At 37.3% G+C, this 20,378-nt stretch overlaps 3 protein-coding genes and 1 long non-coding RNA gene across 4 annotated transcripts; all 4 read left to right on the top strand.

Annotated features, from left to right (window-relative positions):
* The first annotated feature begins 269 nt into the window (after window positions 1–269).
* Window positions 270–2,841, top strand: LOC140561698 (cystatin-like protein). The gene is made up of 4 exons (XM_072686932.1): window positions 270–480; window positions 717–830; window positions 1,086–1,166; window positions 1,319–2,841. The coding sequence occupies exons 1-4, from the start codon at window positions 292–294 to the stop codon at window positions 1,427–1,429; spliced, it is 495 nt and encodes a 164-aa protein (XP_072543033.1). The 5' UTR covers window positions 270–291; the 3' UTR covers window positions 1,430–2,841.
* A 3,311-nt stretch (window positions 2,842–6,152) lies between these two features.
* LOC140561697 (cystatin-like protein) lies at window positions 6,153–7,877 on the top strand. The gene is made up of 4 exons (XM_072686931.1): window positions 6,153–6,402; window positions 6,639–6,752; window positions 6,962–7,039; window positions 7,191–7,877. Exons 1-4 carry the CDS (start codon window positions 6,214–6,216, stop codon window positions 7,302–7,304), a joined length of 495 nt encoding a protein of 164 aa, XP_072543032.1. The 5' UTR covers window positions 6,153–6,213; the 3' UTR covers window positions 7,305–7,877.
* A 4,487-nt stretch (window positions 7,878–12,364) lies between these two features.
* On the top strand, window positions 12,365–13,555 carry LOC140561695 (cystatin-like protein). The gene is made up of 4 exons (XM_072686930.1): window positions 12,365–12,557; window positions 12,808–12,921; window positions 13,133–13,210; window positions 13,393–13,555. Exons 1-4 carry the CDS (start codon window positions 12,366–12,368, stop codon window positions 13,504–13,506), a joined length of 498 nt encoding a protein of 165 aa, XP_072543031.1. The 5' UTR covers window position 12,365; the 3' UTR covers window positions 13,507–13,555.
* A 2,522-nt stretch (window positions 13,556–16,077) lies between these two features.
* LOC140561696 (uncharacterized) lies at window positions 16,078–16,996 on the top strand. The gene is made up of 3 exons (XR_011980091.1): window positions 16,078–16,155; window positions 16,554–16,631; window positions 16,755–16,996. It is a non-coding gene; the product is annotated as an uncharacterized lncRNA (long non-coding RNA).
* The last annotated feature ends 3,382 nt before the right edge of the window (window positions 16,997–20,378 follow it).

Here is a 20,378-nt window from a genome sequence, read left to right as displayed (position 1 = left end):
TAGCTGAGAGAGCCTGAAAACAGAAAGCTGATGTTGGTAAAGCAGTTCTACGTTTGAACTGTTCTGAAGGCCACTCACTAAGTTTGCATTTGTACAAAGTTGCAGGAGTCCTTTCCCCACTCTGTTTGTGGAAGGATAAGCCAATGGGGTGCTTTTGTCTGTACCTGCCAACCCATTGCGATTGGACAGCAACAGAGCCTGCCTTTCACAGTCTGTTCTCACACGGTTTGTGAACGTGGGTTAAGTTCAGACATCAGAAGCTGCTCGGTCCCCACAGACAAAACGAGCAAGATGTGTGCTGCGCTGAAACTGCTGCTGTTTTCAGCTGTGATTCTGCAGCTTTCTGCTCAGGGATGGAATAACTATAGAAGCTTACCTGAAGACTACAGAACGCACATTGATAAAGCACTGCTCAGTGCCAATAAAAAAATGGGAGGTCCTTATCATGTTGCCTTTGAAAAGGTCTTGTTCACACCAACGGTAAGTGTTTGTTCTGCTGTTCTGAGCGTGTAGATTCTGATGTAGAGCAACCAAGTTGCAAAATAGTTGTTTTTAAACACGTGTTTGAGATTAGTTACTAAATCTATTATGAGTATTATGTTAATAAATTCATCACTTGACCTGTGACTAATACTAAAACAAACACTACTTCCTCCAAATCCTTATTTTGCTGTTTAATTTGGATGCTATTCATTTATTTTTGTTTTTAACACCAGCTCTCTGAGGATAGACTGTATGTGAATGTGCGTCTATTTGTCACTACGTGCAAAAAAAACCATCAGAAAGGATTTGGGCATCGAGATGAATGTGTTACACAAAAACCTAAAACGGTGTGTATGACCTCTTTACTGATACACAATTTAAATTTGAGTGATTATTGGCTGGAACGGCATCAGCAAGTCGATTTTATTTTTCTAAGCTGTTGTAGTTTACTGTTTTTAATATTTTGTCAAGAAACAGAAATGACAAGCATTGCAAAATCACAAAAGATGCAAATACTGTGCAAATATTGCACTTTGAATTTACAGCATCTACAACTTTTATATCCATATTCATTTAATATTTTTAATTTTTTTTTAATAAAGCCCTGGATTAACTGTCTTGTGTGTACGAGAGGGAATGGTGGAGAACTCATTGACTGTGCAAAACAAGCCGAAGTTGACAGCGTAAGTTTATAATTTTTTTCATGCATAATACTTTCTTCCCCTTAACCCATCTGCTTAAATACTGTAGCTGCAGTAGATACATTGATGCAGACAGTCGCTAAAGTAAAAGCTCAGTCTGGAAAAGTAAGAAGTGTTTATTGATCTGATTCCAGAGAAGAACAATTCGCGATGAGTGTTCAGTGTACCACCATGGCAGTGGAAATACGTTGTCCCTGAAGGCTGGAACAGATGAACAGACATTTGGCTGTAGTGGATGTGTCTGAATTTGAGGCGGCTGAAGCTGCACACATGAAATGGAAAAACAAATATAAGTATAATAAGATTGATGCAGCCATTATTCCATCTTTCTGCTTCTGTGTACACTTGTTTAAAGTAATTAGAAAATAAATAAAATAAATAGGTACACAATATCTAAATATGTTCCACTTTTGTCTAATCTGTCCTTAGAACGTTTTCCCAGAAGCATTGTGGAACAGCAGGTGTTCTTGGGCAAATTTGAGATGGGCCCCTTGATCTTGTAAGTCTATAATTGTGACTTACAGGATCAAACTGCATTTTATTAGTAATCAATTCAACTATATTTCAGTGGATAAAAAATATTACATTCATCTGATTACTGGTCCCTTTAATACTTTTTCTTACTGAAAAAAAAACAATAGAAAAAAATGGTATTACTCCTGAGCTATGTTTATTAAATCACTGTCCATAATAATGGAAATTATGCTGTACTAATAAAATGTCTTTCTTTAATAAATATTTTGTTGGTCACCTGTCCCTTGCCTTTCCACCTTATCTCATGGTTCAACTAGTTACATTAATATTTTAATTACAATATAACAATTTCATCAAACAATATGAAGATTTTGGTGTTAATATGTAGACAGGTGGAAAGATGGGAAAAGTGAGGAAAAAAATCATTTGTGGAATTATTTTCTCCAGAGCAAAAATACCTCCAGGACAGGGAGCTCCATGGCAGGATACCACACACTGATACACTCACACACTTATACCTGGAGGGACAGTTTAGCTTAGCCGGTTCACCTCAAGTACGTTTTGGCAGGTAGGAGCAAACAAGTATTTAAAAAACCCTAAGACCAGATTTTGTTGTTCATTTTTTTGTTGTAAAGGAAAGATGATATACACCCAAACAACTGCATTGTATTTTTATGTATTTAGGAAATGTATAGTTTACTATAATTCTAGTCTACATGTGTCAATTAACACTTATGTGCATGATTTGTGGATCTGACTGCTAGGTAATCATGTCCTAACCAAACTGTTAGTGTGTTAGTGATGGAGGAATTAAATTTGAATGGAGAACATGCTATTGTCAGAGTCTTAGTCCATTAACAAAACTAACACGCATTGAATTGGATCAGGTGCTGGACATTAATTGCCCAGGGTGTCTGTTACATGACCTCAATCCACTTGAGCAGCTTTTAACTTACTATAGACAAAACTGAAGACCGAAAAACTCACAAAAAAGTAACAGAAATGTACTGAGCGATTTGGACGTGTTTAATAAAAACCTAAATCTCTCCTGACTCACTAAACATTGGTTAGGCAAAGTTCATTTTATTCACTCACTTATTAAGCAGTGTGTAAACAGACTGTGTTCTGGATGTTTTGTCAGGAAGTAAAACTTTTCGAAAATGACAATAATATTGTAAATACTCTGATGCTTGCTAATAACACCCTATCTCTGTTTTTTAAAGCCCTTGTGTGTAAACTAGTAGTTGGTTTATAATTTATTGATTGTGCAAAACAGATGGAGGTCGGAAATTAACGTTTTTAAACACATCCATCTGCTCCAACTGCCCATGTACAGCAGCTAGACTCAGCGCATACAGTTATCAGACTAATGATCTTTTAGGCACATGCGCAGCTGAAGAGAGTACACACAGCGGGAGAACTGAGATGAGCAAGAGTAAGCGTTTTCTTTTCTGATGCGGGTGGCATTGGCAGTTTCTTTACCTGGTCACTCAAACGCACTCGCATTCTTGACCAGATTGTTGCACATAGACAGACCACAGGACAGGACTTGTACCCTGGGCCATAGTGTTGGCGCATTAGACTAGTGAGCCACTTAGAGCCTGAGTCAGAGTATTTATAAATGTAATATAAATGTAATATAAATGCTTTCAAATTTGCATCACCCGGCATTTACTAGTGAATAATTTGTAGCCATAACAAACGAATTGGGGTCTGAGAGCTTGGGAAAAGCTGTTAGAGAGCTCAAATCTCTTGGGGTGCCCAAACTTTTGCATGGTGCTTTTGCGAGTCAACCCTGAGGCAAGCCTTCGCCCTGAGAATGTAGCTCCTATTCTAATCCTAGCTCATATCCTAGCTTCCAGTATATACACTGACCTGTTTTTTTCTGATTAAATACATGTACGTAATTAGAATATCCAAAAGCAATTGGGTAGTTTCCCCACATACCCCAACATACCCCATGCTGAATAAGGTGAAGGTCAAACCTAAAGGTTCGCTCATCTACGAAAGTCCTGAATTCAAGGGCTGCTGTGGTGCACTGGCACTGTACCGGGTTTTGCTGAGGTGCAACCTCCAGGAGACCTTTTCTGAGACTGTAGCTCTGTTGAACATCTTCATAACCACTCCCATGACCAGGGTGGATTGTGACTGCAATTACTGTATCTCCTCAATTGTTTAATTGTCTCAGTTGTCTTTTATTTATTGCACATCAACCCCGATGTCAATCTTTATTCTGAATTTGCTGCACCTAAAATAAAATGCTATTTGATGAAGTTTGTGTGAAGGCTTTACTTCCAAGTTATTTGTGAAGGCAAAGTGACTTTTTTTGATGACCACCAGTTGTCAATTGTTTAGTCATTGTAGAGCCAAAACCATGCAACTTGACAATTGTCTAGTTAGATAGATGTTAATTTGCCCATTGAATGGATCACCTTAGACACCATTGTCCACAATTGTCCATCCGGAGCGATATGGCAGGACCTGCCCTTGCTTGTGGTGAACAAAAAGTTCTATTTTAACTTAATTGGTCCACAGGAATCCTAGCAGTCCAATGAGCAGATTGTACTCGGTTCTCCAGACTTGACTTCTACGGATGATGTTCACTGTCTTTTCTTACTTACATCACAAGAAAATGAGGAAACTAATACCTGAACACTTTCTTCTTATGGGCTTCTCCTGCTTTGTGGGCATCAGTAATTGTAATTTTCAGAGTGCTAGGCAGCTGCTTAGAGGAGCGTATGGCTGCTGATTGTTGGGGAAAAGATTTGAGGTTTTTGAGACAGAAAATGTATTATTTTGTTTTTCTGATTTTTCCCTGTATTCTCAGTTTGGTACTGCCAACTAACCCACCCATGCAAAACTCACCCTAGCACTCACTTCTGACACTAGGAGGGCAAGGACTTAACGCATGTCTTCTCTGATACATGCAAAGCCAGCCACCACCTCTTTTTTTCAGGTCCCCAGTTTTACTGTACCAGCCGAAAGATGCCTGTGCCGACCAACATCACTTTTAAAGTGTTAAGGGGAGAGAGTGGCCAATAGTGCTCTCTCATAGTCTGGCCACTGATGGCAAAGCAGCATGGCTCGGGATTCGAACTTGCGTGTTGGTGCATTAGACCGGTAAGCCACTTGGAGCCAGAGTCTGATTATTTATAATATAAATGCTTTTAAATTTGCACCACCGGCATTTCTTAAAGATTGAACAAACTGCAGATCTGCTTAAAAATAAAAGCTGCAGTAGATACAGCGATGCAGTCACTAAGCTAGTGGCTCAATCTGAAAAAGTAAGAAGTATTTATTGATCTTATTCCAGGGAAGACCAATTCACGATGGCAGTGGAACTGCAATGTCCCAGAAGACTGGAACAGAGAAAGAAGAGACGTTTGGATGTACTGGATGTGTCTGAATTTGAGACGTCTGAAGCTGCACACATGAAAAGGAAAAACAAAACTGTGATGAGACAACGTGTGGGACGTCCTGCACGCCTGCACTCAGTCCAATTTATAGGACTTCACACCTTTATTTTGCAGTGCCATGTCCATGATTAACGTTAAGGGGAGAGAGGATGGCTAATTGGGCTCTCTCTAAACCTGGCCACTGATGGCAAAGCGACATTGTTTGAGGTTTCAACCCTGCGACCCGTGGGCCATAGTGTTGGTGCATTAGACCGGTGAGCCACTTGGAGCCAGGGGCCGACTATTTATAATATAAATGCTTACAAATTTGCATCACCCAGCATTTCCTAAAGACTGGGAACAAACTATAGCCATAACAAACGAATTAGGGTCTAAGATCTTGGTAAAAGCTGTTAGAGAGTTTAAATTGCTTGGGGTGCCCAAACATTTGCAGGGTGCTTTTTGCAAGTCAACCCTGAGGCAAGCCTTGGCCCTGAGAATGTAGCTCCTATCCTAATCTCAGCTCATAATAGTTGGCTTCCATGACTTCTCCGTAATCCACCAATCAGGACTTTACCAGAGTTGTATGTTATGCTGGTTCTGTGTGTGCATTCTCAGATTTAAATAAGCATACTCTACACAGACAGACTCCTACATCAGCTGTCAGCTTCACAGCAAAGCCGGTCTGTACTTAGAAATGAAAAAAAAAATCTGAGGTGAAGGGTGTGTCCTTCAACTACTTTTTAACTATTGTTAAATACTGGCAGCTGTTGACAATGATGTTTTTGCAGTGTGGTTACTTTGTAATGATGGTGTTCATTTTTATTGGTATTAAAAATTTATTAATTTCACAATCCTCTCAAAATAGAAAGCTGAGTTGGTAAAGCAGTCCTAGGTTTGAACTCTTTTCTATAGGCCGCTTCATTAAGTGAATGATTTTTCAGTTGTTTGCATTTGTACAAAGTTAAATAATGAGTTAACTCCCCAACGCTGTCTGTGGAAGAATAAGGAGGGTTGCCAAGTGGAGCTTTTGTCTGTGCCTGCCAACCAGCTGTTGCTCAGAGAGCAACAGAGCCCGCCTTTCACTGCCTGTTCTCATGTGTGACTTGTTAAGTTCAGACATCAGAAGCTGCTCAGTCCCCACAGACATAACGAGCAAGATGTGTGCTGCCCTGAAACTGCTGCTGTTTTCAGCTGTGATTCTGCAGCTTTCTGCTCAGGGATTTAATAACTACAGAAGCTTACCTGAAGACTACAGAATGCACATTGATAAAGCACTGCTCAGTGCCAATAAGAAATTTGGGGGTCCTCGTCATGTTGCCTTTGAAAAGGTCTTGTTCACACCATCGGTAAGTGTTTGTTCTGTTTGTTCTGCTGTTCTGAGTGTGTAGACTCTGATGTTGCAGATTCTTTTCTTGTGTGTTTCTACACATGTGTTTGAGATTAGTCTATAAGTCTATACTACTACAAATACTAAAACATGTGATTAACAGTAATAGTGCTGGACGATCCACATTTCTTGTTTAACATGTCTTTACTTTGCTGCTTAACTCTGACACTAATGTACCTTTGTTTTTAACACCAGTTTACCAAGGATAGACTGTATGTGAATGTGCGTCTATTTGTCACTACGTGCAAAAAGGATCATCAGAAAGGATTTGGGCATCGAGATGAATGTGTTAAACAACAACCTAAAACGGTGTGTATGACCTCTTTACTGATACACAATTTAAATTTGAGTGATTATTGGCTGTAACGGCATCAGCAAGTCGATTTCACTTTTCTAAGCTGTTGTAGTTTACTGTTTTTAATAATTGTCAAGAAACAATTGATCAAAAAAGTTGCAAATACTGTGCAAATATTGCAATAATACCCATATTCATTTAAACTTTTTTTTTTGGAATAAAGCCCTGGATTAACTGTCTTGTGTGTACGAGAGGGAATGGTGAACTCATTGACTGTGCAAAACAAGCCGAAGTTGACAGCGTAAGTTTAGAATGTATTCATGTATAATACTTTCTTCCCCTCAACCCATCTGCTTAAATACTGTAGCTGCAGTAAATACAGTGATGCAGACAGTCACTAAAGTAAAAGTATAGTCTGGAAAAGTAAAGAGTGTTTATTGATCTGATTCCAGAGAAAAACAATTCGCGATGAGTGTTCAGTGTACCACCATGGCAGTGGAACTGCGCTGTCCCAGAAGACTGGAACAGAGAAAGAAGAGACGTTCGGATGTATTGGATGTGTCTGATTTTGAGACGTCTGATGCTTCACATATGAAAAAAAACAAAAACATGATGAGACGACGTGTGGGACGTCCTGCATGCCTGCACTCAATCCAATTTATAGGACTTCACACTCTTGTTTTGCAGTGCCACGTCCATGTTCAGCGATACAAACAGATATTCTCAGATATTCAAACAGATATTATGTTTAATCATATCTTTGAAAACATGTTGTTCTGAAACTAACATAAAGAGAAGTAGAATCATAATTTTGGAAGCATGTTGTCTTGAAACTAACCTGAAGGGAAGTAGAGTCGTATTTTTGGAAACAAGTTTTCTTGGAACTAACACAAAAAGGATGTAGGGTATGTGTGGAGACTGCATGAAACAGTTGCGCTTCTTCATACCGAAAAACAGGCTATTGTTAGTTATCCAGATGCCAGTGTGCATGATGGCGTACGACTGGGGTTGTATGTAACTAACACCTTTAACTTTTATACTTTTATACTTTATGGAATCAGAACTGTGTTTGTGATTTGATAAATAGTAATCAGGTGCAACTGTGTGATCAGTAATAAAGAACCTACAGTTTAAACTGCTCTCAGTCTCCTCTACCCTTCATTTCCACATTACAACAAAATCCAAACGAAGTGAAAACACAAAGGACCGAATAATAAGTAAATCTGAACATGATTGGCACATCCTTTATTCCTAATGCTTCTGTGTACACCTTCAAATACAGTACTGCTTCTCTGTACAGTTTTAAAATAATAATAAAAAAATACTAAAGTAATAAGGGAAATTTATACATTATGTTTTTTATTAACTTGTCTAAGCTGGAGCTCTACTATCAACCGCTGCAGGTGCAAATATTAGCACTTTTTTTTGGTGTTAAACAATAGGTCATGTACAAGTAATAGACACCAGAGGGCCTCTGTAGTTCTATTGTGGGTGTTGAACATACTTAATACTTATTGTAAAGCAAAATTGTGGCAGTCTTGAGTGTGTAAAACTTAATATAATTGAAAAAATGATTATTTATAATATGAAAAACCAGTTCACCCTTATGACCCTATTTTTTGCTGTTTCTGAAAATTGTACAGTTCCAGGAATAAATAAAGGAACTTTTTGGAATGACCTGGGTTTCTGAATTGATTATAATGATATTTGGTCTGATTATGAAGTAAGTTTTTATTAAGAACGTTGTGTAGACATCCAGACTGCAGGCCAGCAAAAGTTCATTTAATTGAATAACCTCTAAAGCTCTCTCTTTCAGCAATCCTCCACCAAACAGTTCCTGTAGCTGTAAATGAGATTTCCACATTTAGGAGATATTTTGGGCAATTCCTCCCTGCAAATGTGTTTCAGTTGATCAATATATCTGGCTTGCCTCTTTATGCACAGCCCTTTCCAGGTCTGGTCATGGCATCTCCATAGGGTTAAGGTCAGGACTTTCAAAAACACAAGTCTCCTTTTATTAAACCATTCTTTAGTTGGTTTACTTGTGCGCTTTGGGTCATTGTCTTGTTTCATCACCCAAAGTGTCTTCACCTTAAGGTCATGGACTGCTGTCCTTGCATTCTCCTGGAAAATTTGTAATTAATTGATCTCTCAGTAATCGCAAAGCTTCCATACCCAGAGGCAGCCCAAAACTATGATGCTCCCTCCACCATGCTTCACAGCTGAAATGAGATTTTGGTTTCTGTGTGCAGTGTAATTCTAGTGCATGTGTTCCGCTTTTGTCTCATTTGTCCATAAAACATTTTTCCAGAAGCATTGTGAAACATCCAGGTGGGCTTGTGGAAGAGAGATGGTTTTGTTTGTTTTTTGGACCACAGTGGCTATCTTAGTGTTGTCCTTTTATAAACATCATTCTTGTTCAGCGTTTCTCTAATAATAAAAGCTTAGCAGTTTGTAGAATTGTCTGTAGGTCTTTTACTGTTACCTTTGTGTTCTTTCTCACCTCTTTCTAGATTGCCTGTTGTACTTCTAGAGTGATCTTTACAAGACACCTACTTATAAGCGGAGTATCAACAGGTAGATTTTCTTGTCCTGAATGTGTACGGTTTGTTTCAGCCACATGCAACATAATGATCAAATCATGTTTTATTAATAATGTAGAAATTCCAGAGGGGTTGACTTTCTTGTGTGTATTTCAGTAGTTTCAGCCAAAATAAAAAAAATCAACACAAATGTTGTTTGATATTGTATCTTTACTCACATTTTCTAACTGCAAAAAAAGAAAAAGAAACATAATACGTAGAAAAATGGTAAAATGAAAATGAGAGGCCAAAGAAGAAGGGTGAAATGAAAGTAGCAGGTTTTAGTGAAACAGAAAAACAAACTTGGAGAAAGAAGTGGAGAGATAAGAGGAAGTCAAAGACCACTGCAGGTTCAGGGCATTCTTTCAGTGAAAAGCTCTCCTAGTGTGTGTTTTTCAAATCAATGATCATAATAATGAGAATTATTTCACGCTACAGTTCGTAATTCAAACTTTCAGCTGTTTGTAATAAACCAATTAAAGAAGAACAATACTGAAACTTCTTTTTTCAACACAACTAATAGAACAAGTGGTTATTGTGGTAGTTCTTCAAATTCACCACAAAATGCTGCTTTTGATGACTACTGCAGTTTCACAATTATTCAACCACTTCGTGAAGAGCGCCTTTACTACTTAAAAGAGCACCCTTCTGCTGCTATGGCCAGCTGTATAAATGATGCATACCCAGACACAAGCTTCTGGCAGCCTTTCTGAATCATCTTCAGTTCACTAATATTCTTGGGTTTGCTGCTGCAACCACCTTCTTTAAATTCCACCAAACATTTTCTATATGATTCTGTAGAGCAAAAACTAGTGTATTCACGTCTGACATAAAAATAAATGCAAAATCACATTGTTCACTGTTATATATAATATGACTTTTTTATTAGTAATGTATTGTAAACAAATGCAGTGGCCAAAACATTTATATTATACAGTGCCCTCCATAATTATTGGCACCCCTGGTTAAGATGTGTTCTTTAGCTTCTAATAAATTGAGTTTTTTTCTAAATAATATAGGACCACGATGGAAAAAAGAGTAAAATCCAACCTTTAACTTAAGTAAATTTATTCAGTAGGAAAAAAAATCCACATTAAGAAATAATTGTTTAACATCAAATCATGTGTGCCACAATTATTGGCACCCCTGATGTTAATACTTTGTACAACCCCCTTTTGCCAACAAAACAGCACCTAATCTTCTCTTATAATGTTTCACAAGATGGGAGAATACAGATAGAGGGATCTTTGCCCATTCCTCTTTGCACAATCTCTCTAAATCATCCAGCGACCTGGGTCCTCTCCTCTTCAGCTCACCCCACAGGTTTTCAATGGGGTTGAGGTCTGGGGACTGAGATGGCCATGGGAGGAGCTTGATTCTGTGTGTGGTGAACCATTTCTGTGTAGATTTGGCCATATGTTTTGGGTCATTATCTTGCTGAAAGACCCAGTGACGACCCTTCTTCAGCTTTTGGGCAGAAGCCACCAGATTTTGTTTTAAAATGTCCTGGTATTTCAAAGCATTCATGATGCCATGCACCCTAACAAGGTTCCCAGGGCCTTTGGAAGAGAAACAGGCCCACAGCATCACTGATCCTCCCCCATATTTCACAGTGGGCATGAGGTGCTTTTCTGCATACGCAGCTCTTGTGTTACGCGAGACCCACTTAGAGCATTTGTTGCCAAAAAGCTCTATCTTGGTTTTATCTGACCAAAGCACACAGTCCCAGTTGAAGTTCCAGTACTGCTTAGCAAACTCCAAACGTTTGCATTTATGATTGTGAGTGAGAAAAGGTTTTTTCCGTGCATGCCTCCCAAACAGCTTGTTGGCATGCAGATAGCGCCTGATGGTTGTTTTGGAGACTTTGTGACCCCAAGAAGCTACCATTTGTTGCAATTCTGTAACAGTGAGCTTTAGAGACCTTTTTATTTCTCTTATCATCCTCCTCACTGTGCGTGGTGGCAGAATAAACGTGCGTCCTCGTCCAGGCTTGTTTACCACTGTTCCAGTTGTTTTAAACTTCTTAATAATTCCTCTGACAGTAGATATGGACAGGTGGAGGTGAGTGGCTATTTTCTTGTAGCCATTGCCTGACTTGTGGAGGTCAACACACATCTGCCTTACTTGAATGGTATGTTCCTTTGTCTTTCCCATGTTGAAGAGAAATGGCCTCTGTGTCACGTCATATTTATACCCCAGGGAAACAGGAAGTTGTGAATTACTAATTAAATGTTCCTACATACTCTGATCAACTTCGTAAACTACTGTAGAATTGACAGAAATACTTTAATTACATTTATTTCCTAAGAAATGTTAGGGGTGCCAATAATTGTGGAACAGGTGATTTTATGAAGAATAATTATTTCTTAGTCAGGGATTTTTTTTCCCCCTTAAAATTCACTTGAGTTAAAGGTTGGATTTTACTCTTTTTTCCATCGTGGTCCTATATTATTTAGAAAAAAACTCAATTTATTAGAAGCTAAAGAACACATCTTAACCAGGGGTGCCAATAATTATGGAGGGCACTGTATATTGTGACTATTTTACAATGAAAGTCTGTAAAATGCCAGTATTGTAAATTGTCAAAAAATGTTCTTTCTTTTTTCTTTTTTTCTTTTTACAATAACCACAACCAAAGTTAACAGTATTTTGTGGTGAGAATTATGTACCAAATAAATAAATGCAAAAATGACAATAAAATGTATATTTACAAAATATTTATGTTATAAGCACAGTGAAAAAGTATTTAACATTGGAATAATGTCCTATCACATATTCTTGCAGAAATGTATTAAAATATGTGTTTTGGCTGATATGTTTTTTATGGAACTTCACAGTATAAGAAACTACATTAAATCTTTTTAGAGTTTAACAGTCCTTTGCTGTCATGGTTTAACATCTACAGAACGTACAGTGTGAACAGCTTATGCGTGTACAGTGTGTCAGAGCCCTCCTTCCACTGCCTGTACATGGCTTGTGGTTTGTTGACCATGTGAGAGTCTGAGTTCAGACGTTAGAAACTATTACACACACATGAAGAGCAAGATGGGTGCTGCACTGAAACTGCTGCTGCTGGTTTTAGCTGTGATTCTGCAGCTTTCTACTCAGGAATGGAATAACTACAGAAGCTTGCCGGAAGATTGTAGAACACACATTGACAAGGCACTGGTTGATGCCAATAATAAATTTGGGGGTCCTTATCATGTTGCCTTTGAATCATTTGTGTCCGAGCCAACAGTAAGTAGCTGTTCATTTTTGTCTGTTGCTGTTATGAATGGAAGTGGGGTTCTGACCTATGTTAAACAACTGAGAATTTTAATACATTGTTGGAGTAACAGACTGCGGTGTGTCATAAAGTCTGATTATTTTTTTTTTAAAGATTTTAAAAAAATTTATAACTACATTGACTGATATGTTAAAACAGGAATGAATAAGACCAATAAGTCTGACTTTTATATTGACTCTGACTTGTTATATTTCTCCACAGATTTCCAGCAATAACTGGTATGTAAATGTTCGTCTGGTAGTCACTGACTGCAGAAAGGATCGCACCAAGCCATTTGGACATAGAGACGAATGTGTTCAACAAAAACCTAAAACGGTGGGTAGGGGTTGGATAAAAAAATGAGCATGTGTATCTCTCCTGACTCACTAAACATTGGTTAGGCAAAGTTCATTTTATTCACTTACTCATTAATCAGTGTGTAAACAGACTGTGTTTTGGATGTAAAAAAAAAACAGCAAACATTACAAAATCTCAAAAAGGTTGTAAATCTCTGATGCTTGCTAATAACTCATCTATTTTGTTAAAGCCCTGGATTGACTGCCTTATGTGTAAACTAGCAAATGGTACTGCATTTATGGACTGTGCAAAACAGATGGATGTCAAAGTAAGTTTTTAAACACATATCCATACAATACAATTCTTCACCTTCACCCAGCTGCTTAAGTACAGCAGCTACAGTAGATTCAATGCATACAGTTTTCAGACTAAAGATATCATCTGTTACTGGTTCCACATTTGCTCCTGATTAGTACAATATTACAAATATGCTGATTGTTCTCCTTTTAGGAAAGACATGATCGGAAATTGTGTCTGCAGGACTACCATAATGGAGGAACATCATTGTTGTTCCAGAAAGGTGGAAATATTAAGCAGAAAGTTGGATGCATTGGATGTGTCTAACTTTGAGACCCTGAAGAAGGTGAATTGGAAAACCAAGAAAAAAGTGTTTGTAAAGCCAAATTGTACTGACGACCATTCAGCATCTTTTAAAACATGACAAATGTTTCAATTTTACATTATTATTATTAATAAACATTATTCCCAATCTCTCATTTCATGTATATTTGTTTTAATAGTTTTTGTGTTTTCCTCTCATCTGATGGTATTTTTTCTCCACCACTTTCACCACTGGCTTGCTCAAAAGACACTCGGACCCGGATCTCTGTAAATTTGCTTTGTAACATTCATTGTGAAAAGCAATGTATGAATACATTTAAATTTTATTGAATTTGCCTCTATTTCTGTGCTGCACAAGTGCAATATAATGGTGTAATGCTGGCATATTATTAATTTGGCTGGACATAACATGTGGCTGCTAGAGCTAGCACATGTTGACCATTTCCACATACATTTAGATCCATAAGTAGTTGGACAACAATGCAATTTTGCTTCGGCACACTATATTGTATTTGAAATGATGCAACCATTGAAATGTAGACTTTCATCTTTAATTCAGGCTTTAATTCAAATCATTCCTACCTGTATCAAACTCTATAACTCCTCTATTAAACTCTGTAACTCCTCCCTTATTGTTCAATTGTGAAATACTCAATAATTCTACTGTTTATTTGTGAAATAATTTCAGAGGTGCAATACTTGAACTGCTTTATACAGCATGTTCTATATTTATGATCACAGTTACCACCACTTTGCCACTTTATTATATTCATATAATGTATAAACATGTACATATTTCATTCTTTCTCTTTTTTATTTATTGTACAGAGTATTTATTCTTACATGAATGGTTACAACTGTAACAACTGCAATTTCCCTCCTGGGATCAATAAAGTATTTTTGATTCTGATTCTGAAAAATATTGTGTTTTGGTGTTGCTGAGTTTGGCAGTACATTCCTTCTTTTTACAATGTATAAAATTTAAAAAAGGGCTGTTGTTTTGCCTTAGAACATGCAGTTTCTTCCTTTTCTGGTAGATATGTAAAGAAAACAATGATAAGCTCTGCTTTTATTGGCTGGATTATGTCACTGTATCTTAGGTTTTAACACTTTAATGGAAACTGTAGTATTTCTGAGTCTTATCAGATAGTTCTGTTCTCTCTGTGACCTCTCAGGGCAGTGTGCAGTTAGCTAACTAAAGAGATTGTAACCAGGGTAGCTTTTAGCCTAGCATTCCTTCACTTTTGGCTTTCTTGAGTCTTCTCGGAAAACTAGCAAATGTACGGAAAACTTCTGCAGACAGCGAGACTGGTGTTCCAGCTGCTTCCACTTCCACATCACAGGCCTTGGTGCTTCTTTGGTTGTTCCAAAAGACGTTTCTGACTCCTGTAAATCTATAATCAACCTTCCAAGACCTGCACTGAGCTTCTTGAACTTTCCCATTGTGCTCTGTGTTGGTAGATCAAATGAGTGCTGTCAAACTGTAGCCAATAATGATCACTAACAACTTGGAACTTTCTGAATTTGTAATCTAAGTGGGGGTATGAATATGTTTGGCCCCATATGCACAATTGCAAGCCTGTGTTAACTTCAGAAAACCCCAATTAAATAAAACTTGCATCACATGTGTTGTACCCTTATTAATTATTACAGTCTAATTCCAAATGCAGGTATTGGCATGATACAGGCAGGCCACTTTCGATTGTTGTGTATTATGTAGTTTTGGTGGAAAGATGTTTAAGCATCTGGTTTGATGTACATATATTATGCCTTCCATGGTGTTGTATCCTGTTCTCCCTTTAAAATAAGGTGGGGTTAAGTGAGGTAAGTTAATGTTTAGCCCATGTCGATGCACACAGAGAGCCTGTCACACACACTGTTCAGTCCTGAAGAGCATGATGAAGAGTCTACTGAGCCTGTTACTGCTCTCTGCTGTGGTCCTGCTCGGTTCCACTGAGACGCAGGATAGGTACGACAGTTTAAATAGTCCGGTCCGGATATTTGTGGACAAGGCCATCATTCAAGCAAATAAGCAGTTCAAGGATCTCAATCAGCACATTAATTTTGTGTCACTCAAAGGGAATGCAGTGGTAGGTGCACTTCTCTTCTTCTAAGATTAAAGATCAATCAGGCACTTTAATGTTGTGCCTGAATAAGAGATGTTGGACATATATAGAAATGATAGATTCAGAAAATTCTAAAATCCCAAATTTTGCTCCAAATCCTTTTGATGATTTTGGTACGATTTAGAATGACAATGATATATGAGATATTGACACTTCTGTGCTGCGTTTAAGGCTGGATGAACCCTTTTAAGCTTTTTGGAGTTTCAAAGTTGAACAATAATTCATTCATTGTGAAATTTAAACACAATGTAAAGAACAACTGTCTGTCTTCAAATTATGTGAAAAACATGAAAAAGTGAAAAACATCAAAAATGGAGATGGAGTTTTTGTGTGACAGGGACAACATACTCAAAATCAAAGCATTTAAACACGCCTGGAAAGTAAGTTGACAAAAGATTTTTTCTTTTTATAGATCAGTATGAACTACTATGTCAGGGTGGAATTGAAGACAACTGTGTGTCCTGTGGCAGAAAGTGAGAGTGGATACAAGCACAGAAAGGAATGTGGTCTCAAGGGAAACGGGCGGGTGAGAATTCTCTTTGAATGTCTTCAAAATGTAACAGGGTTTATTTGCCACTACCTGATCAGCACTACTACTACTACAATTATATTTACATTTACATTTACGGCATTTAGCAGACGATCTTATCCAGAACGACTTACAAAGTGCTTTGCTATTTACTCAAGAAAACCTTAGCTAGTTAGAATAGACTAATAGTTCAAAGATACCTTTAAACTAGTACTACTACTACTAATAATAATAATAATACTACTACTACTACTACTAATAATAATAAATAAATAAATAAATAAATAAATAAAAGATTGAATAAAAGTCCTGTTACATTTGGAAGTGTCTTTTATTTGTGTGATGTACCCAACTCTATCAATCTCAATTTACACCTTCTATTTTCTTTCATGAAGCCCTGGATTGACTGTGTTGTGTGTAGGAACATTGGTGGAGAACTTATTGACTGTGCTAAGAATAAAGATGTCCCGAAGGTAGGTTCTCCATCCATTAATTCATATGCAGTAGCTGTGTACTGTAAAGATAATCTGCTGTTGTGTACAAATTGCTCTTAATGATGGGAGAGTAAAAGATTTGCCCAAATGTTTTCATTTCAGAGACAAGAAGTTCGAAATACATGTATTCGTTACTTACATGGAGGCGCAGTTGCTATGGCTAGGACAGTAGCTGATGTTAAGAAGGAGGCGGGATGTCCTGGATGTGTCTGACCGTGAGACATCTAAAGATGGAACAAATTCAAATTGTGATGGAAACAGAAAAATGTACTGATGAGTATAAGTAATTAAAAGTAAGTACTTTGGACACATGATTGTAACATATATGAAAAATAGAGCATAACTTCCACTGTCTGGTTCAATGCATGCTTCATGAACTATAAAATCTATACAGTTAAATGGTAAAATAGACAATCATTAAAAACTATAAATAAAGTACACATGGTTACAGAGAAATTAAATAGAGAACCTTCTCAAAGTACAATTCTGAATATTATATTTGTAAAAACAAAACATAACGAAACCAAAGTATCCAGATGAGATTTGTTTTTGTTTTGGCAACAATGCAACAGTTTCTTAGAATTGTACTACACAAAGCACTTGTACCACTGCATGTTTTTTTTTTTTTTGTTCTGCATTATTAAATGTAAATGTAAGAACCAGAAAACAAGCATGACAATAACAACAACAATAACAACAGTTGCCTGTGTGGTCAATTTATGAATCAGCAGCAACAGTTACAGCACCTACAACAGTGGCAACAACACTGTGTCCATCTGAACAGCAGCCAGCCAGAAGGAAATGGACACCAGTTCTCCTTGTCATTCACCATAAATCTAAAATTACTAAACGAGTTAAGAACAACAAATTCAACTCACAGTGCAATACAGTGCGATAACCAGAGATAACCTCAGGGAGGATAATGTTTGTGTTGGGAAGCATCAGGAGACTTGCAGGACTGAGATCCTTAGATTTTGCATTTATTCATATGCTGACAGGGTAATGTATATGGGCACAGCTTGGTTTGCTTGTTGCGCTGCAGTTATTATTGGTGTTCCAGTTGCAACGGGAGGGGTTTGGGGTTTTGAATGCATCTTACTGAGACAGATGTGTTTACACTGCCCTAACATGTGTCTCAATTGCATCTCAGTCCACCTCCTGAAAATGGTTTGAGTGATCGGATTTGTGATCAGATTTGGACATGCTTATTATTTGAATGTGTCTTGGCCTCATCCAGACACAATCCTGATACTCAAGACGCATGAAGTGACCAGATGTAAACAGGGTCTCACTTTCCAAAAAGGCCTGCAAAAGGAGCTACTGACACAGTCAGCATGGTGTGATTACTGTCTAATCTCCCATGCTGTCCAAATGGACAACTTACTATAGGAACATCATCATCGCACCAACAACAAACCCTTAACTGCCTTCAAGCTGGATCTCCTGATCCCCTGGAAACTGACAGAGCTCTTCTGACCTCACAAAAAATGTGAGACTTGTGAAGTGGCTTTGGGCACTCAATCTAAAACCTTTAAGAAACCTTAAAAGTAGTGAGTGAGTCATTAGTTACTGTAGACGTTTCTTGATGTTTCTTCATCTTTTAAAACTTCATTGTGTTTGTGCTGGCATGAAACTCTGCCGCTCAAGTGCATACTTTACTCAGGTGCAGCAGGCAGTGGTGTGGATCAGTGCCTGGTATGAGCCTTCAAGGTCCCTGTTCAGCAATTCCTTCCCATTGCATTGGTGATGTATCCAGGATCTTAAGTAAGGCCCAGAGGGATGTTTTGTTTATTACTCAAACGAAAAAAAAAAACACATTTTGGAAATTCCTGGTTCATTCCTATGTCACTTCCTAATTATGTTGGTAGTTAATCTGCCATGTTAAGGCCTATAGTTTTACCAGTAAAGTCCAGGGGCTTAGCTGAATCTCTCCATATTCCACTGCAAAAATATCTAATTGGACAGGTTTAAACCCAATTTCACAAAATCACGATCCTTTGGAATCACAGAACGTCCGGTCACTTCCCCACTGGTGTGGACTTTCTTTTGTTGATTTTGGAAATTGGGTTAAAGGCACTTCCACCTGAAAACCAGACCTCTGGTCTCAGCTACATTTCTAGCCTCTACAAATATTTTTCACACATAAAAGTCAATAAATAAAACCACAGGCTCTAATAATGAATTCAACTATACTTTTTAAAACAAATAATCCAAAGTTATTACTAGCTAATATATTAATAACTAATATGTAAAACAAGAATAATAGAAATATAGTAATAATAATAATAATAATAATAATAATAATAATAATAATAATAACAAGATCTAAAATAGAATAAGAGTATTGGACTTTATAAAAAATGACTTTTTAAAACAAGTAAATCATTTTCTTACAACAACCTCTCAATATGATAGATGAAGATAATGTCACTTGCCACAATGACATAATATCATTTCATTTTTTCATTAACTTGACAAATTAATCTATCCATTTCCTGTTCACAAATTAAGATGGGGAGGCTTTACATACTGGAAACATTACATTGAACATAATGAGAAATTGTAGCACATTGTTTAGTATTCGTCAGAATAGCTCAAATACATGTGTTATATTTATTTTATATGCTGTTAGGATGACCTTTTTGGTCATGCTAATGCTGGCATAGTGGCAAATACATTGTTGTTTCCAATCTGCCTTGTTTCGATTGGCAACAACATCATAGCATTTTAGACTAGAACCAAATGTTTGGTTGAAATGGAGTCAAATGTTTTTGGTGTTTAAACAAGCCAACCTAAACTCTTCAGGTTGAACACTGCGTGCACACTCCAAGCGCTAAAACTTTCTTGTGACGTGCCAGTTGCTATGAAAGAATCTGTTTGTGGACGGAGTGGGAATGGGTTAATTGTATACTTTTTATTCTTACCTAACAGAGATGAGCCAGATTAATATTTGGCCCATACTGAAGGATACTCACATGTTTAGTCCCTAGAAAACACGTCTTGTCTGAAGTGCTAGATAAGAAAATAATCCATGATCATTCTTCACAATCAGTATATTGGTGGTTGGTGTAGTGGATAACAATACTGCCTTTCCTGCATCAGAGGGTTTGATTCCCCATTCAGGAAAGAACACATATTTACATCAATAAGAGTCCCTGGCCAAGACTCCTAACACTACATTCATGGGAGCTGTATGTGTGGGTAGGCGCTTCACTGTAAAATATAGATTTACAGAATTGTGAGATGCACAACAATCACAAGCATTAAATGACTGTAAAATAACTGTTTAATGTGCTATTTAAACAATGAATTTTATGAGTTTTATTATGATATAAATATAAATTAATTAAGTGACCAGATGAATATGATACTGTCACAAATTGGGACATACTGCTAAAGGTATTAAAATCATACCCATTCAATACCAAAGAGGTGAAATACAATATAGCTGCAAATGTAGCTGTTTAATAACAACAGAAAATTTAACTTAATTATTAATTAATTAATATAGTTTACACAGACTGCACACAACTGAACAAATATTCCAACACTGTTGTCAGACTATTAAACATTTTTAAACTTCAGTCTTTCTGACATGGATGTTTATTCAAGACATCAGTGAGTGGCAACAGCAAATGATCGGATCAGCTGGCCAGCCAGTCAGCACTCGGTAGGCAGAATGCTAAGCCAAATCTCAATCCTGCCTGAAAGACTAAATAAACATTT

Source organism: Salminus brasiliensis, chromosome 9 (assembly GCF_030463535.1).
Source record: "Salminus brasiliensis chromosome 9, fSalBra1.hap2, whole genome shotgun sequence".
NCBI classification, from domain to species: Eukaryota; Metazoa; Chordata; class Actinopteri; order Characiformes; family Bryconidae; genus Salminus; species Salminus brasiliensis.
This window is presented reverse-complemented; position numbering and strand designations above follow the sequence as displayed.

Coding starts and splice junctions, on each gene's coding strand:
- LOC140561698 (XM_072686932.1), top strand. CDS start 292: ATGTGTGCTGCGCTGAAACTGCTGCTGTTTTCAGCTGTGATTCTGCAG. Junction 481..716: donor AGGTCTTGTTCACACCAACG/GTAAGTGTTTGT, acceptor TTTTAACACCAG/CTCTCTGAGGATAGACTGTA. Junction 831..1,085: donor TTACACAAAAACCTAAAACG/GTGTGTATGACC, acceptor TTTTTAATAAAG/CCCTGGATTAACTGTCTTGT.
- LOC140561697 (XM_072686931.1), top strand. CDS start 6,214: ATGTGTGCTGCCCTGAAACTGCTGCTGTTTTCAGCTGTGATTCTGCAG. Junction 6,753..6,961: donor TTAAACAACAACCTAAAACG/GTGTGTATGACC, acceptor TTTGGAATAAAG/CCCTGGATTAACTGTCTTGT. Junction 7,040..7,190: donor AACAAGCCGAAGTTGACAGC/GTAAGTTTAGAA, acceptor ATCTGATTCCAG/AGAAAAACAATTCGCGATGA.
- LOC140561695 (XM_072686930.1), top strand. CDS start 12,366: ATGGGTGCTGCACTGAAACTGCTGCTGCTGGTTTTAGCTGTGATTCTG. Junction 12,558..12,807: donor CATTTGTGTCCGAGCCAACA/GTAAGTAGCTGT, acceptor ATTTCTCCACAG/ATTTCCAGCAATAACTGGTA. Junction 13,211..13,392: donor CAAAACAGATGGATGTCAAA/GTAAGTTTTTAA, acceptor TTCTCCTTTTAG/GAAAGACATGATCGGAAATT.